The sequence below is a fragment of the Gekko japonicus genome, unplaced genomic scaffold (assembly GCF_001447785.1).
Source record: "Gekko japonicus isolate JY-2015 unplaced genomic scaffold, Gekko_japonicus_V1.1 scaffold141, whole genome shotgun sequence".
NCBI classification, from domain to species: domain Eukaryota; kingdom Metazoa; phylum Chordata; class Lepidosauria; order Squamata; family Gekkonidae; genus Gekko; species Gekko japonicus.
Window position 1 is genome coordinate 200,627 of NW_015176455.1, and position 18,978 is coordinate 219,604.

The 18,978-nt window shown below is 40.3% G+C and overlaps 1 protein-coding gene across 1 annotated transcript in view; it reads right to left on the minus strand.

Moving 5' to 3' along the window:
- CCDC88A (coiled-coil domain containing 88A) overlaps positions 1 to 18,978 on the minus strand; it is a 145,313-nt gene that overhangs the window by 36,977 nt on the left and 89,358 nt on the right. Inside the window, 8 exon segments of the mRNA XM_015426940.1 lie at positions 1,155 to 1,298; positions 1,496 to 1,773; positions 2,891 to 3,052; positions 5,412 to 5,588; positions 7,466 to 7,607; positions 15,817 to 15,944; positions 17,046 to 18,116; positions 18,792 to 18,929. Of these exon segments, the coding sequence (XP_015282426.1) occupies positions 1,155 to 1,298; positions 1,496 to 1,773; positions 2,891 to 3,052; positions 5,412 to 5,588; positions 7,466 to 7,607; positions 15,817 to 15,944; positions 17,046 to 18,116; positions 18,792 to 18,929 (2,240 nt within the window).

Consider the following 18,978-nt stretch of genomic DNA (forward strand, 5'->3'; position numbering starts at 1 on the left):
GTGGAAATACTTTCTAAGACAAGGTTTCAGTCACTCAAAATGCACAATATGAAGTAGGGTTGCCAGATCCTACCTTGATGCCAGCGGGGGGATTTGGGGGGCGTTCCTGGAGGGGGTGGGGATGACGTGATGATGTCACCTGGAAGTAACATCATTGTGTCGTTGATCTGATAGCATATTTACCATACAGGGCATATTTACCATAGAGTTTTGCCCTCAAACCTGAGTGTCCCCCATGACATCACTGACGTGATGATGTCCCTTCCAGGTAACGTCATCACATTAGGAAAGTTATGCGAGAATGTGGCTGCTTGGGGGTTTGGCAGGAGCTGGGGCCAGAGACAGGAGCTCACTCTGTCACTAGGGGTGTGCATTCGGGTATCACATAAGCCGACTACAGATCACAGTTCTGTATTCGGTTACCAGTATAGCTGAACCCAAAAAAGCTACGTTCATCTCTGACTCCTCTGGTATCGTTGTGATTTATGGACTTGAAACTTTGGTATGTCTGACCCTGCTTTTGGACTGTGATTTAAACCTGCTTGAACCTTGCTACCTGATTTGCCCGGCTTGACCTCGGACTGTTCCTGGACTTTTGCTTGCTTGCGTCACGCCCCCTGGTCCTGCCGTGACACTTTCCTGTTTGAGCTATATGCTTTGTAGACTACCATATTTAATTATCTTTCCTATCTTCTCACCAAAACAAGGTTTCTAATCTCATTGAGTTTACCTAGTTGAATGCCACACTTATTTTCACATTATTGCCCTCCATAGAGAAATGGTGCCTGTATGTGACCACAGATGCTGCCTGTCAAAAATCATGATTATTTCACTCATACATTATGATGTTTCAGTTGACAAGGATGATTCACATGAGCATGTGATGTCACATTTGACTGGCTCTAACTGCCACTTGTGCCGATGGAACCAAGAGCTTACCTTCATAACGTATTTGCACATGGTAGCCACTTCATACAGATGGCAGCCTGTGTTTACTACCTCCACTTGTGGTAGCAGCAGCTTGCCATTAGTGTGAGCAGAAACTACCATATATTGGAGGGTCATAAAATGCTCTCTCACCCTTAACAATGCAAAATATGGTCAGAATATGTAATAATACATAAAAGTACAGACAATTATTCATGCTTCATTACCTGTCATTTTCCTCACAAAGCTTTTTGTATTCTGCAGCTACAGTTTCATGCTTTTTGTTCTGCTGTACCATCTTCTCTTGTTCTGCTTTGAGAACTTTCTCCAGTTCTTCTAATTGCACTTTTTGTTTCAGCAGCTGATTATATCTGTAAAGTTAATTCATAATATAATTCTATTTTCAAGTATTAAGTAAAAAAAAGATTTCAAATGCCAGATTCTGCATTTTAAGCATTTTAATGTAACGTTAAAAAGTTTTTATTTTCATTATTCAATATAAAATGATATTGAAAACATACAGAATTCCAGATTTAGTCATAAAAGGGAACAGATACAGGGTAATTACCTGTCTTCTAAGTCCTTATGTTCCATTTCAAGGTTTTTATGCACTGACTTAAGATTTCCATGTTTAGAAATTAAAGATTCATATTCTGCAGCTTGCCGTTCATGAAGCTGTTCCAGTTTCTCGTGATCTTTGACTAGTGAATCATACAGTGATTTCAAATCCTCTCGTTCCTTAATTATAGATTCATTTTCATTTTCTAAGGCAGACTGCTGAATCAGCAGCTGTGCATTCTGATTCATAAGAGATGTACTTTGTGAATTAATAGTGGAATTTTCTACCTGCAAGAATGACAAAGGCATTGAACCATGATAATAAAACCCTTTTAAATAAACTAGATCAGAATAAATATATACATAATTAGCGAAACAGCTCATCTAAGCTAACATAATTAACAGTTTTCAGATCAGCTGAAAATCAAACAAGGGCCTTAGATGGTCAAAGTATGTAATCTACTTCTCTACCGCAATCCCCCCCCCAAAAAATGGGGGACAGCATACAGATACATAAAACAAGATTATTCAGATTTCTCCCCTAAAGAATTCTATATTTTGTTTCCAATATGTTCTCCTTTACCTCTCTAACACCAACTGTTGCAAAATGTAAGAGGAGCAATTTTGAAAAATAAATAAGGTCCTTAAAAATAGTACAACAGAATGGGAAACATCACAGCTCTGATCCCAAAACCAAGGTGTATGGGGTGGGAACAGATTTGGTTCTGGTCTGAAAAGACAAGCTAGAACTGTAGAACACTGCAAGATGAAAGCCCCCATTCTGCACCACTTAAGTAAAACCTACATAAGAGACAGCAACCAAGAATGAAGAACAGATGACTTTTTAAGGAATAGCAAACATACAGAGAAAGAGAGAGAGAGAACCAAAACGGAGCAAGAGACTACCCAGTGGCCCTACTTTCTTGTTTGTGAAATCATGCACAATCATGATCCATGAGGAACATATATATGTGAGAATTATGCTTACTCTCCCCCCTCAATAAATCTCAAATGAATGTGGTTAACAGTCAAGTCTTTACTTGTAAGATTAATGTTTATCAAATGAGCTCCCCAGCGAAATCAGAGCCCTGCCTGAGGACCTCCAGCAATTCCGCAGAGCCACGAAAACGGAGCATTTTCGCTGGGCGTTTCAGTAGGAAAGACCCTATATCGGCTGTGCTGCACTTGCACTTTATTATACGACACCGCCACATTTAAATGGTTTAACTGTATTTATTTATTTAATTGGAAATGACCTGAGCTATTTTATTGAGTTGTATTTTATGTATGTATTTATGCTGGTTTTATAATTGTTGTAAGCCGCCCTGAGCTGCTTTGGCGGGAGGGCGAGATAGAAATCTAATGAATAAATAAACAAACAAATAAATATTTATAAAAACAGAACCTGAAGCTTGGCATTCTGAGTTTGTAGAGTTGTATTTTGCTCTTGTAAGGAAACTGTCTGTCTCTGAAGTGCCAAAATCTGAGCTTGCAGATTATTGTTCTGTGTCTCAAGTTGCTTTAGTTGTGTTTTCAGGGCTTGCTTCTCTGCCTGCAGTGTTGCATTCTTTAAAAAAATAAATAAATAAAAATACAGTAAATGCATGCACTGCCTAGATCAACAAAACATGCATTTTATTCAAGGCTGGACTCAATACAAAAACAGTCTACAAATAATACAAGTATTACAGTAATAAGGAATCACACAATGCAAGAAAGCCTAAATATATTTAAGTAATACAATTTGTCTTGATGGTATTTGAATTGTGCAAGAATGGGAGTAAGGTACCAGAGAAAGAATGACTAGGAATCTTGAGATTTATATGAGTCACCCCCATTAGTTTTTGATCATTTATGCCTAGACCCCAAGAAAGATTTATGGAATGCTACACTAGGGGAAGACACACAAAAATGTCTCTCCAATGTATAAAGTGAGAGTCTCCAAAATAAAAAATGTGTGTTTTCTGCACACAAATCTCAACACTACAAACTTAGTCAAAGCAAGAACTTTGCTATGCACAAGGCGATAGTCAAGCAAATAATAGTTTTTAATTTACTTTATTTTTATCCCACTTTTTCCCCAATGGAAACCCAAAGTCACTTACATGGTTCTCCTCACCTACATTTTATTCTTACAACAGCCCTGTGAGGTAGGATAGGCTGAGAGTGTGTGACTGGCCCAAGGTCACCCAGCAAGTTTCTGTGGCAAAGTGGGGATTTGTACCTGAGCCTCCAAGATCCTAGTCCAACACTCTAACCACTATACCATGCTGGCTCTCATATTACATATATGTAATATTACATATGGATGATGTAATTCTGTGCCTGGAAATACTAGTTTATGAGTTGGCTAGAATTTTCATAAGCATATACAAAAATCAATCTATGGCTACGTATGGCTCAGAATGTAAAATTAGTACCAGCTTCCCAGCATACCCAATACAGGAAATCATTTTGCTTGAAAAATGTTGTAATTCATCATTGGAGAACTGAATTTTTTAAAAATTATATATGTAATCTACTGTATATCAAGAAAGCATGCCTTACCTCTGAGTACTAGCAACTACCAGTAGCTTTCTTTAGTGAATCCGTTCTTATATAAGAACTATAGTTCTTATAGTTCAATGCTTTGAACGGCTCACATTAATAGGCCAGCAGCTTCTCTTCCAAGTATAATCCATAGAAAAACACGACAGAATGGCAATAACACACTTACCTTGCAGTAAGTTGCTCTGAAATAAATGTGATTTATTTCCAAGAAAATGTATTTTTAGAAATATAATATTCTATTATACTATCAGTCATTAGGGCATTATTTTCCCATATCAATTCAATTGACATATTTGGTTAAAACATTTATAATCTCACCTTTCTCCCAGATAACTAGGACCCAAGGCAGGTAACAACATCAGCACAACCAGAGGTCATTTCGGGGGGGAATGCGGGGGATCGCAGTTCCCCCGGGTGAGGTATGGGGGGCGGGGCACATGACGAAGCCCCGCCCCCTGCTTCCGGCCGCCCTGCTTCCGGCCCTCATTCAGCCAGGAGGAGGCAGGAGAAGAGGGAGGGTAAGTTGCTTCCTCCCTGCCTCTCCCCACCCCTGCCTGCCTGGGGCCAGGGAGGGCCTTCGCGGGGCTTCCTTGCACACCCGCCGGCCTTGCAGGTCCACCGCCGGGCCCCTCATGGGGCTCAGCAGTGGAGCTGCAAGGCCGGTGGCAGCGGCCGGGACCGTTGGGAGCGGGGTGTGTGGCCTTATGACACACTTCCGGTGATGTCAGGGGGTGTGGCCTTATGACACACTTCCGGTGATGTCAGGTGGTGTGGCATATGCTAATGAGCTATGCTAATGAGTTCCCCTAGCTCTTTTTCTACGAAACGACCCCTGAGCACAACATACAATAATTATAAGAACAGAATTAAAACTAAAGACCATGGTCTTTCAAGGAGCCCACAAAGCAATTATCTGAAGAGCAGTCTTCCCTCTAAGCTGAGTTAGTGTGACCTAGCTCACAGCTTTTTAGCCTCCAGCTCACACATTTTTGTATTAGCTCAGGAAGGATGGCTCCAGAGCAAACTAATTTATGCAGTAGCCAATTCGCTTGCTCACAACTTTAATGTCAATAGCTCACAAAGTAGAATTTTTGCTCACAAGACTCCACAGCTTAGAGGGAGTATTGCTGAAGAGTCAAGAATTCTTCTTAACAGTTCTGTTTTGCAAGCCATCAAACACTGCAAAGGAAAAGTAGATCTTCTGACTTCCTCTAGGAGGCTGCTCTGCAACACTGGGGTGGCCACAGAAAAAACTCATAAACAGGCAGCAGAAGATAGACACTGCTGTACAAATTTGCTGAAGTGATTTTTATACAAAGCAGATGCATACATACAGCTGAACAAATTTAACTAAAATAATTACAATCACTACTCACATTTCTCTCAACTTCAATTAATCTATCTTTAACCTTCAAAAGTTCTCTAGTAGTTTCCTGACTTTCTCTCTCCCATTTATTAATAGACTGACTTTCTTCTCCAGTTCTTGGAGAACAGTTCTGTACCATTTTCTCCTCCTCTTGTCTTTGTTTGAGTGCTTCATAATTCTTTTTAACCTAGAAAATCAATTCAATTTTAGACATGTAAATCGTATACTAAAATACATTGGCTGACAGAAGATGAACACTTTTATAGATATTTCTTCTCTTCCTTGTGTTGACAGTTCCCACAGCTACGCAATGCGAAAGATAAGATACAAATAGGGATGCGTGCAACACTGCCGGATCCCAAGACATCGTACATCACTGCAGAAGTGCTGAGAGTGGGACAATACCCAAGATCAAGGCAGTATAATATCACAAAACACCATTATACTATTGCTACAGTGAAACCATACCAACATCTTAGGCAGACACACTGCAACAAATGTTTGGGGCTAGTGTGCTAATGTAGTACACAACTAAAAAGAACTCCACTTAAACCATTAGTACTATACCACAATTAAAAAAACCAGACCAATTAAAAGAATGATCTCACTGAGGTCATGCTGAAAACTGGAAGTAGGTGCTGAACCCTTCCCTAACTCACATGCACATTCTTAAAACCATCTGATGGGACTTATTTCAAGTCTGAGCCTCACAGGAAGAAATGAGATGTGAGGAAGTGGTTCCACAGAGTTCCAAAGGGTGGGTAATGGAAGGATATGGCATTTCATTCCTTCCTATCCCTAATGAACTTTAAATCACCCCATGCACATTTTAAAGTGATTTTAAGGATAAAGTGTACTCTTAATACATTGATTTGCTGCCATCCCATCTCATTTGGCCTTAATTGGTATGAAATAACAAAATGGTGTCTACTATAATAACTGTATTTTATTATTGGCTTCCAAATAAAAGCAAGCTATTTACTGATCACATGGATCACTGCCTTGTCGTGGCGAGGGGGCTTGCGTGGTTCGATGAAGCTGTGGGCTATGCCGTGGAGGGCCACCCAAGACGGACAGGCCACAACAGAGAACTCAGACCAAGCGTGATCCCCTGGAGAAGGAAATGGCAACCCACTCCAGTATTTTTTGCCAAGAAAACCCCATGGACAGTATCAAAAGGCAAAAAGATATGACGCCGGAAGATGAGCCCCTCAGGTCGGAAGGTAGTGGCTGTCTGATGAGGCTTTACAAATAGCAGAGGAAAGAAGGAAAGTGAAGGGCAAAGGCGAAAAGGAAAGATTTACCCAACTGAATGCAGATTTCCAGAGAACAGCAAGGAGAGATAATTTACTGAAACAGCTACTACTTGCAGATGTAGTCTGGTGACCTAATGTCTATTATTCTGCTCTCCCCATTCATATTTCACATGCCTACAGGAATAAGCTACCACAAGAATCAGTAATAGTATGTGCTGCAACCTCTAATGTCAGCTGTTCAGAACAATTTTTTTTGTAGACAGGTTGTAGCCAAGGAAAAAAACACTGAGAGATGGTTTGTCAAAGCCTGCCGCTGCGTAGGAACCCTGGACTTCTTTGGTGGTCTCCTATCCAACCACTAACCAGGGCTGATCCTGCTTAGTTTCCAAGATCTGACGTGGGCTGTTCAGGTCACAGCATTACCAAACACCACCATCAAATAATGCTACCAGCAAAAAAATAAAAGGGGGATGTCAAGATTTGCTACACCAGGAATGCAAGATGCTTTTTGTTAAAGAAACACATAATTATTTTAAAAGTAAGTCTTCATAAATTAATGTGAAATAAATCAATTATATATATTATTTTCCTTGAGAAATAGCAGATGTTACTTAGGAAGAGTTTTGATTTTCAATATAAAGAGATATACAAAGTATGCATTTTTGTATTTTGCAAAATACAAGATTTTTACAAAATCTTAGAAAATATTATTTAGTTAAAGACATTTTAGTTCAATTACATACATTTGAAAATTATGTTTAGGATCTTATGTCTCATAATGAAACAACAGCAACAGTGTTCTCCTTACTGTTTTAAGTTCCTGGCGCAGCTGTTGGTTTAAATTTGTTGATTCTTCTAGCCGAGCTTCCAAAGCAGCAATTTTTTCTTCTTTTATTTCAAGTGATTTCTTCAATGTGGATTCTAACCTTGACTCCAACAGTTTGTATTTACTGTTTAATAAAACCATAAAAATAGTATTTTTTGTTACCAAGGACTGCAGCAAAAATTCATCTTAAATTATTTAGAAAAGGTTGGAGATGAACACCTACAAATTGCTAACAGAGACCTTCCCTTTCCCACAGAAGCCCCTTGTGAGCCCCCCAAAAGCCAATGCTGAAGGTCAGAGGAGATTCATAGAGAAAACACCAGGAGGCATTGACAGCTTACCAGAGCAGTCATACAACAGTTGAAGGGCTAATTCACATAATTCACACTCACTGCAGCACACTGCAGTGTGCTGCATTTTGTCCAGTAGGTTCTTGATCCCTATTATTGGCTTTTAGAGGGTCACAGGGAGGCTGCCGTGGAAGGGGAAAGACCACAAGCACTTTCTGGTAATAGATCAAAAGTTCCAGCCCTCAGTCTCAATTTAGTGTACTTGATATTTATTACCTTGACTATAAGGCAGCATACAAGTTGCGCAAGGCAGGGAAATCCAATCCGCACCAAATTCTAGTATGTCTATTTCCAGGGTACACGTATGTTCAAAATCTTGTACCTCATTAAATTAGCCTAGACTGAAATTTAACTATGCTAATCCTTCTGGAGTACTGATGCTCAATATTTTTTTCCCTTTTGTGCTACTGCACCTGTTCACCAACCAACACTGTTAACATAGGCTCTGTTCACATTTAACTACAGCTAAGGAAAATGTGTACAAATCTATCTTGTTGCCAGATGGGTATGTATGTCTTGATGCTTCTTCCTTCCTGCACAAAGAACTGCAGTTAAAACTTATTTTGGATACCCATGATGTATGAATCCAGGCATGTGGCTTTAACTGAATTCTTTCCCCATCCCAAACTGGGATTCTAAACTGGAGTTTAAATCCATGCCCAGAATCTTTATTAGGGACAAAAAATTAATGCTGATTAACATGGAAACCTACATTCATTTGTCATTTTCAAACTGCATTTCTCCATGTGAGAATGAAGAGGGAAGATGCAAAAGGTGTACATAAGCTTGGCAACACATTGAGTTTGTTCATATTTCTCCTTGACAGTGGTTAAATGTAACATCAGAATGCCGTGGCTGGGTGGCTCGGGCTGAGCAGGCTGAAGTTAAACCCGGCGAAGACGGAGGTCCTGTGCTTGAGTCGGACCGGATCGGGGTTAGGGCTTCCACTCCTGACCTTCGATGGGGCACCTTTGGAGCCAGCTTTGGAGGTTAGGAGTTTGGGAGTGCTCCTAGACCCTACCTTAATGATGGAGGCCCAGGTAGCAGCCACTGCCAGATCGGCATTTTATCATCTTCGGCTGATACGGCAGTTGGTTCCTTTCCTTGACCGCAATGACCTAGCTACAGTGATCCATGCGACGGTCACCTCAAGGCTGGACTACTGCAACGCAAATCCGGAAGCTACAGCTGGTGCAGAATGCTGCAGCCAGGTTGTTGGTGGGTGTCCCGGGCTGGGAGCACAACCGACCTGTGCTGAAAGCGCTGCACTGGCTGCCTATAGCATACCAGATTCGCTTCAAAGTGCTGGTGCTTACCTTTAAAGCCCTATATGGCCAGGGTCCGACTTACCTGAGGGACCGCATTTCCCTATATATTCCCCAAAGAGCACTTCGGTCGGGGTCACAACACCGGCTGGTGACGCCGGGCCCTAAGGAGGCCAAGCTTGTGGCAACAAGGGCCAGGTCTTTTTCCTTTCACCACCCCAGCCTTCCCCCCTGCTACGCAAGATGTTGGGAGTTTATATGTGCATCCGTAGAATTGATTTTAATTTGTTTTAATTTGTATTTTGTATTATGTAATTTTGTATACTGAACGCACTTGGTGCCTTATGTGAGCCGCCCTGAGCCCATTCGCGGGGAGGGCTGGGTATAAATGTAATAAATTAAATAAATAAATAATAACTGCCTGCTTAGTTCTTTACAAAGCTAACACTGTATCTTCTTGAAGGCTAGCTACTTCATGATCAAAGAAAAGGAAAACCCCATAATTTCTATCTAATTTATGTGAGGTTTTCATATGTACAATTTCAGCAAATTACAAGAAGTGGGACCCGCAATACTCGCAAGGGGGGGGATATTCCCCACAGCTCCCAGCCTACAGAAGCAGGAGAAGCAGCAGCAGGTGAGCCCAGCCTTCTCCCTCCCCCACCAACAGCGAGGCCTGAGTGGCTCACAGCTGCCGGCCCGCCAAGCTTTCTCCCTCCACCCCCCCGAGCAGCAGCGAGGCCTGAACGGCTCATGGCTGCTGGCCCGCCAAGCTTTCTTCCCCCCCACGGTGGCGAGGCCTGCCTGCCAAGTTTTCTCCCTCCCTCCCAAGCGGCAAGGCCTCAACGGCTCACAGCCGCCGGCCCACCAAGCCTTCTCCCCCCCCCAGTGGCGGCAGCAGTGAGGCAGTTCTCAGAGCGTTAAGAACATAAGAACATAAGAGACGCCAATGTTGGATCAGGCCAAAGGCCCATCCAGTCCAACACTCTGTGTCACACAGTGGCCAGAAATACCAGTGCCATCAGGAGGTCCAGCAGTGTGCATGCTCAGGGAACGCTCTTTTACTTTGGGGGGGATTTAAGTATCCCCCCTATAGTTTTTTATAGATTTCAGATTTTTCTGCACATCTGGGGATTGAGAGAAGGAACGAAGGAAGTAAAGAGTGAAAGAAAGAGAAGGAAAGAAGGGAGGAAAGAGGAAAAGAAAGAGAAAGAAAGAAGGAGGGAAAGCGTGGGCCCCGGGAAGGCGGCGACAGGCCGTAGTGTGGGGAGCTGGGGGCGCGGATTCCTGCCACAGCCGTTTTGCCAGCTCCTGGGTTCCCAGAGTGGTGCTCCGGCCCCAAAAGACACACACACACACACACACACACACACACACACACACATAATCTAAAGCCACAGTCTAAAAGAGGAAGAAGCATATATATGATGAAGGCACCACTGTGGAACAAGGCAGGATGTCTTATGTTTATACATCACATGAAGCCATAGCTAAGACTCAGCTTTAGACCATGATTTCAATTCATGGCATGGTTTGACAGACTATAACTGATCATAATTATTGGAATGACCCATATTTGGATGATCACATTAACCATTGTTTCTTTTCTTAAACCATGGCTTAGTGTGATGTCTGAACTGATCCAAGGACTGACAATAAGGGACAAAATGAAAAGCACCAACTGTGCTGGTTGGTGTGTATGCTAACAGAGGTATTTAATGAAGTCATACTCAGTACTATAATATATAAACAGCCAGGATGGAAACTGAATGGATTGCCAATGAACATCTTTCATTTTGGCTGCGTTCCAAAACAAGTATAAAGATAAATAATGAGCTTGATTACAATCCTCTGTTGGGAAGGACACGGAGAGCAGTCTTCAGAATTTGCATGTCTGTTAAAGAACAGCAGCAAAGAAGACAACAAGGAATAAATTATCACACAGGTGCATTCTTATTTCATGTATTTACTCTCTGATTCCAGCTTATGTTTCAAAACTGCTACTTCCCTTGATATAACAAAATTGAACTGATATTTTGCCTCACCTTCAATCCAATCTTACAGTTTCCAAGACAGTTAGTATACAATCTCTCATTATTTAAAGCAGTATTTAAAAGTGAGATCCTAGAGTTAATTATGTATCATAATACCGCTCACAAAGGCAAACACTTACTCCCAAGCACAGCTTCCTCTGGGGGTGAATATATGAGTATTATACACACACACACACACACACAAAGGGAAAAGAAAGCCCCCTCAACTCTCATCTTCAGACTAGCATCTGGGAAACCAAGGTTTGAATCCCTACTCTGCCATGGAAGCTGACTGGGTGATCATGGGCCAGTTGCACACCCCCAGCCAACTCACAGGGTAATTGTGAGGATAAAATGGAGGAGAGGAGAACAATATAAGCCCAGGGTTCTCACTGGGGAGAAAGGTAGGGTATACATTAAGTAAATAAATAAAGAAAAACAACAGATCTGTAGTGAATGCGACAGTGAGCAGAGGTCCATCAGTGGCTATTAGCCACAAGGTATAGATAGGGACTCTGGGGCAAGTGATGCTCTGTCATCTTGGTGCTTGGGGGGGGGTCAACAGTGGAAGGGCTTCTAATGTCCTGGCCCCACTGGTGGACCTCCTGATGGCACTGGTATTTCTGGCCACTGTGTGATACAGAGTGTTGGACTGGATGGGCCTTTGGCCTGATCCAGCTTTGGCATCTCTTATGTTCTTATGTGATTTGAGAACTTTAGGTCATTTTCACACAAGCCACACATGTATCTGAGTTCTGATTATTCTGCTCATTGCCACTGAATATCTGACTGTGAAAAAATCTGCACGTTTAAATAACAGCAGTAGAGCCAAGAAAGTGTGAAATGAGACTGGATCGTTTTATGGAAATGTTGCACTGTGCTCTTCCCCTTTGGTTCAGACAGATAGTGCTTTAGGGATGCAGGACAAGAGAGCATGGCAGGAGGATATAATGCAAACTGGAATACAGACCTGTGGAAATTCACAAGTACAGATATGGACAGCAACAGCAGATCAAGGAACGGAGATAGAAAGTTATCACTGTAACACCCACTCAAATGTAATTGCCAATTCTGAGAATCAAGCCATTTCAGTCAGAAAGTGACTAGCTCCTCCTCCTTCTTCCAGCCATCCTGACTACTCACAATCATATTAACAAAATGTTAAAAATACCGATTCCATGGAAATAGCACTCTGGTAAGCACCTGTATAACTAAAATATTTATTAATTATGCAGAAGAACACCAACTAGAGGAAATAAAATTATCTGTGTCATTTTGTCTATTAATTTGAGGTCTAGATATCAGTTCACAGAAGAGAAGCTTTGCAAGTAAGTTGCAAAGAGCCAGCCATTACAGAGCTACCCATTATTCTCAATTGAGCAGCATGCTGTCAGGAAGGCTGGTGAGAAGGCAGAACACTCAGTTTTTCTTAGCATGTATTTTGATTCCAGAAGGAACAGGAAGTAAACTAACAAGGAAGAATGATGAACAAACTGGATATCTACTGCCATTAATACATAATATTTGACCCTTGACCAGAAAATAATTCAAACACAGGAGGTACAAGTGCTTTCCACCTTTAAAACTGTCTCATGTCAAATAGAACATGAAAATGTTTTGGCCCCAAGATGAACTATCCAATTCCAGAGATAAAAACCGAGATAACTCAACTAATAAATATATTTCAATATAGATTTTATATGCTGAGGATAGCTTACATTTTAGAAGTACAGTGCTACCTGCACAAATCCCTTTCTTTCATAACCCTTAGGTCCACATGGGAAAATGTGGGGCAAAAATTAATTTACACAAATAAATCCTGTTTAAACATTACAATACTATTTCTATGCAGTATAATTACTTTTTGAAAGTAACTTATATACAAAAACCTTCCTTCCTTATACTTTTCTACCCATGGGATACTGCCATCTTAATATAACTTTCCTTCCTCAATCAATATACGAAGAGCCGTGAGGCAAAGGCCAAAAAATAGCAAACTGATCAGACCGACGAAAGAAAGGTCTTTCCAATGCGGTGGTAAGAAAGGAACTGGCGGGATGTCCGCGCCCTCCCCTCTGGGCATGCGCGGTGGGGTTCCTGCGCATGCCTGAGGTCTGGGTGCGAAAATCCGTTAAAGAGCTTGCTATAACGCCGATCGATCCAGCATGTGCGCACTAGATCCCATGGGTGTGAAGCACAGAGACCACGTTGAAGATCATTCAGTTTTTTTAAACATGTATATTGATTCCAGGAGGAAGAAATACAACACTAAGTAAAGGAAACAGATGTTTGTATGCCAGTGACCTTATATTGGCAGGTGCAGTAAAATGACAAGAGCCAAGAATGCTTTCAAAGGGACTGAGTATACTGCTTTGTGCAGTATGTGATATGAAAATAATTTCTTTTTCTGCTAATAGGTTTGTATCAGCCAAAAATGATAAATCTATTATAGTAGACCATGCTAATGAGTACAATCCTGTATAATACATTCTGTGATGTGTAATAGAAGATATAAATTTGTAGATGAATATGATAAATGTAAAGATCACCTAATACCCAGACTATGTTGATAGTAGTATGCTATGGTGAGAGAAGATGATCAGTTCTTTTAATCCACTTTTACCACAGTTTAGCTAAGACTACAATAAAGACCTTTGGCTGTAAGGGCTGAAGTGGTTACATTCTTGAAGGAGCGTTCTGCAACACTGCCAGTTCTTTCAAGTGTACTTTGTGGTCTTCACCTATTTCTGCTATGTAGTGACCTTGGCGGACTATAGTAGACATGCAGTACCCATAACTTTCAAAATGCAATAGCTATCTTATATTTGTAATATGGCAGGGGACTAGGACAGTTCTCGTGGTAGCTACTAGCTGAGGTGGTCTAATGGCATACAAAGTTTATGAACATTAAGCATCAAGAGAACAATAAATGTGTAAACAACAGTGAATGAAGTAAAATGTAGTAATGACTGAGAAAAACCTCACAACCCAGGCTTTGGAGCAGCTACATGGGCAGATAAGGGAGAGGCTGAAAATGGAAAACATAAGGGAACAAGATCTTAACAAACTGATGAAATGAGGAACCAAGAAGAAAAGGGATTGAACGAAAAATGCAGTCAACACAGCAGAGCCTGCCAGTTTCAAGCAAATTGGACCAACGGGTTCAGTTCAATGGACCCCTGAACAAGGTGTCCAGCCATTCTACTTGTCTCCATTTTTCCCTATGGGAAAAAAATTAAAGAAGCTAGTAGCCAAGCACACAAGATGAATCACTTGTCAAAAGCCCCCAAATGCAAACAGAAACAATAAATCCAATAGAACCAACATCAAACCAGAGTATGCCAACAGAATCCAGGGCCAATGTGGCAAGCCCAATGGAACCAACATCAAACCAGAACACCAGCAGAATCCAGGGCTAATGCAGCAAGCCCAACAGAATCAACAGCTGTACATCATTGGTGCCCCCGTTCCCCACCACCCCTGTAAAGAAGAAAATAACCGCACTACAGCACGCATGAGCTTCATTTTAGGTGCTTTTGTGGGATCTGTTTGTGCTTGTGCTTGTTTTAAACTGAGATACTTGTTTACTTTCCTAGCATCTCTTGTTCCAATATATTCGTGATAATTTTTTTCTTTATGAGAGTGGCAAGAACAACATTTTTAGCACTGTATCTATTTTCTGCACAGAAGTGGTTCTCTAGCATCTGATACAATCACCTGGGAGAGCTACCTCCCTCCCTCCATTGCCTAGAAAACTTGTAAAATTGAAGAAAAGCAGGCCTTAAAATGCCAGCCCTGAATATTTTCAGATATTCCCAAATATTTCTGAAACTTTTTAGGAATTGATATCAAGTATTCCCAGGAACCCCAACTACCACCTGGATATGTCAAAAATAAGAAGGAAGTATTTTTTGGACATAAATTTAGACTGGAAATATCCAAATGTGCATACCTAATGAAAAATCCTTATCTAAATCAATCATATGTAGGTAAGGATAACATAGTGTGTTACTAAGGTTGCTATAACAGTAAACTTTCAGGGCCAAAGTAGAAATTTCTTTTTAAATGTAGGTGTTAGAATCATAAAGGAATTTTCAGCTAAGAAAAATGAGGATATCCCTGAAGGAAAACATTATATATACATACCAGATTAAGCATACTGTATGTATTTCAGTGATGCAGAAACACAAACATATAAGGAGCAGAGTCCAGACTATGATTTTTTATGCTTTGACTTGTCTATGCAGGTCTTAATCCTGAACTGCTCTTTGCCATTTGAAGAACAAAAACAGAAACATCAATAAAGGAGAAGTGAGACAAGCATGCCTGTTCAAGCAGCAAGCTATGTGCCTACTTTTAAGCAAAGGGTATTCAGAAGCATGTGTTAATGGCTGCTTGCTACTGGAAACACTACACTGGGATAACTAGTTGAGCAAATTTATTTGCCAACAGGTGCAGCAGTGAGCTCTGAAATACAGGAGACAGTGTCCACTCATGATTTCTCTACAAACAATGCAAAAGGGAGTTAACACTTTTAATGAAGTACTACTAACTCCTAGACAAAACCAGAAGTAGAGCCTGGAAGAAGTATATTTTGCATCAACTGCACATTCAGCAACAAATCCTATGAAAGACAGCTGCTTCAGAAACGCCATAAGGAAATGATCACAACATAGCATTCTCACCTGTCATCACTACTCTGCTCATCATGCAAGAGGCGCTCCTTATTCAAACCAATCTTTTCAAGTTCATGTGTAAGCTTCTCTAAATCATTATTCATCTGCTGCGTCTTCAGTTTTTCATTCACCAAATCCTTTCCCCAAATAAATAAATAAATAAATAAATTTAAAAGTGAACATATTAAATTAATAAGGCAACATCAGTTTGTGGGGACTATGGATGGAGGCAGCCAATAGTTTTAAAGAAAGTTGAAAGAAATTTGAGGGAGGCTTTGTTTCTTATGGTACACGTTTACATTTTTTGGTGCAGTCACATCCTGTCAGATACTGAAGGTTTTGAAACACATAAATCTGCAAAATCACTTTATAGAATCAAAAATAAGACTGTATGTACATAATACAAGCAGTGATTCTTCTTTCAAACCATCTTCAGTTCCTTGAAAAAATAGTGACTATCTTCAGACTATGAATTTTGCCCTGTTTCTGGTTCTCAAACAGAAGTTCATGACAGAACTGCTGTCACGAACTTCCAGAGGAGGTTCATATGGTTTGTGGTTTGTGCATGGGACAGAACCCCTGCTTTCTGTTCCCCCAAAGCCTCAAAAAGAGCTGATTGGTGGGGAGGCGTTTCCAGCCAATCAGCTGTTTTGTGCTGTCTTCTGCAGTCCCTTTAAAGTTTAAACGGGCTGCAGAAGACAGCCCGAAACATAGGTGGGGAGGTGCTCCCAGCACGTCAACTGTTTGGCACTGTCTTCTGCAGTTTCTTTAAAGAGGCTACAAAAGACAGCCCGAAACAGCTGACCGGCAGGAAGCAAGCTGCTCCCCGCCACTCAGCTCTTTTTTGGGCTTTCTGCAAACCCCGCTGAAAGAGACTGTGGTTTGCAGGGCCACAAATTGAACAAACCAGTTTGGTTCATGACTCGCTACAAACCATGAACGGAACCGTATTTTTGTGGTTTGTCCCCATCCCTAACCGCAGGCAGCTTCCACTGTTAGAATGGAAGTAAGTGAGTAGAGGGAACTCATGTGATGTTTCTTCCACTGTAATGTGTAAGCCTATGGAATTCACAAGTCATTAAGAGTTCAGAAACAGTATTACCACTAGACACCTACTAGTAAAATGACTAATTTGACTATACTAATGAACTAAATTATTGTATTAAATTGACAACTGTTTTATCGGTACACTGCAACTTCAATGTCCTTCATACTGATATCATAGCAGGCAATATTACCTCTCGCAATGTGACAAGTGTTTTCTTGTCAATGGTGGCTCTCTTCACAAGTTCTTTATTTTCTTTTTCAAGTTCTTTTAGCCGTATGGAAGCTTCTTTACATACACCAATTTCTTTAATGAGTGACTTGTTCTCCTTTTCCAGGTTACAGATTTTTGCATTGTTTTCTTCTAAAGTGCTGTCTTTAATATCTGCTTGTTGTCGTAGTCTCTTGTTCTCTTTCTCCAGTTGTTTTTTATCTTTCTCCAGTTGAGAGGTTTCTTGCTCCAAAAGTTTATTTTCTTTCTCCAATTGTTCCAAACGTTTACTAGAAATTTTGAGTTCTTCTAAATTTTTTTGTAGGGCTTGATTTTCTGTCTCTAGATCTTGTAGTTCACTTTCTAAATGCTGGATCTTTTTGTTGCTGTTTTCAAGGGCTTTCTGCAGCCTTTGGTTTTCAGTATCCAGACCTTGGTAACTGACTTCTAAACGCTCAGTCTTCTTACAAGATGTTTTCATAAGCTCCAGGCTCTTCTGAAGCTGCTGTTTCTCACTTTCCAATTCTTTGTTTTCTAATTGTAACTGAGCCATCTTGATGTTTATACTCTTCAAAGATTCAACTGTTCTTCTGAGTTCCAAATTCTCTTCATCAAGTTGTGCATTCTCCTTTTCTAAGGACTCTAGCTGAAAGCTAAGATTTTTCAGGCTATCTAAAGTCTTTTTCATCTTTCTATTTTCCATATCCAAACTGGAGTTTTCTTCTTCTAAAGTATCTATTTTTTCACACGTGATCTTTAAATTTGTAACCTTTTTCTGTAACAATTCATTTTCTTTTTCAAGATGTTGAACTTCTTTCTCTAGCTCATCTGCTCTTTCTCCCTTCTCTTTATAGTGTTCCAATTCTTTTTTAATTTGCTTCCTTTCAAATTCTAACTTATTTAATTTACTGCTTGTCTCTTTGATAGATTCATGGAGAATTTTATTTTCCTTCTCAATATCTTTAACTCTTGCTTCGGCACTGATTTGTGAGCGCTGTCTGAGGGAAGCCACTGTTTGATTCAAATGCTCATTCTCCTGTTCCAGCATTTTAATCTAATTAATTTAAATGACAAATGAAAGTATGAATCTGTATTGGGCTAAAATATTGGATATTAAGATATAACAATAAAAACAATGTTATAATCTTTTCAGTGTTTGATGTTGGAAAGCTAAACTGTAAATAGTTGGCAATTAGACTGCTCAAATCCAAGATTAGGAGTATCTGTATTTTACAAAGAAGCAGACAGATGCTTTCAGCAGCCCCAGCTGTAGGAAAAACTAGTTGTTACATAGCTAGGGAGGAAAGCCAGGCAAATTTGATGACATTTCTAGACAGATGTTTCCCTCTGCACAGAAGAGTAAGACTTTTATTCTCCACACAGAATCATTCCTTTCTCTCCAGCAAATTAGAAAGATAGGTTTGTCTGCCTAGAAAAATTCTTAAAGAACAACTGCATGCTGCTTCCCTATCCTGCTCATAGTTTTGTAAAGAGCTCAGCTATAGTATATTCTGCTGAAATTTGAGATTTTTTTCCAAAAGTAGAAAAGATACATGCATACAAAAATGTATTTATGTAAAAACTGAAACAGGAAAAATTGGTAATGATTACCATGTTTTAAAATTATATATACCCCAAACAAACATAGCTTCTCTTTAAAAATGCAAACTTTGACCATTTAATCAAAGTCAAGGTTGACAGAGTAAAAAGGCTTTGTTATATAACTTGCCTGTCTCTCTGAGTTTTCTCGCAGAGTTTCAATTGTCTTTTCAAGCTGCGCTTTCTCTTTCATCAGATCTTTGCTTAGATTCTGACTGTTTTGAAGACTTTGCTTCTCTTCACTAAGTTCATTCTCAAGTCCTTCCAGCTAGAAGAAACACAGAATTGAAACGGAATCTTACATTTAACTGTACATA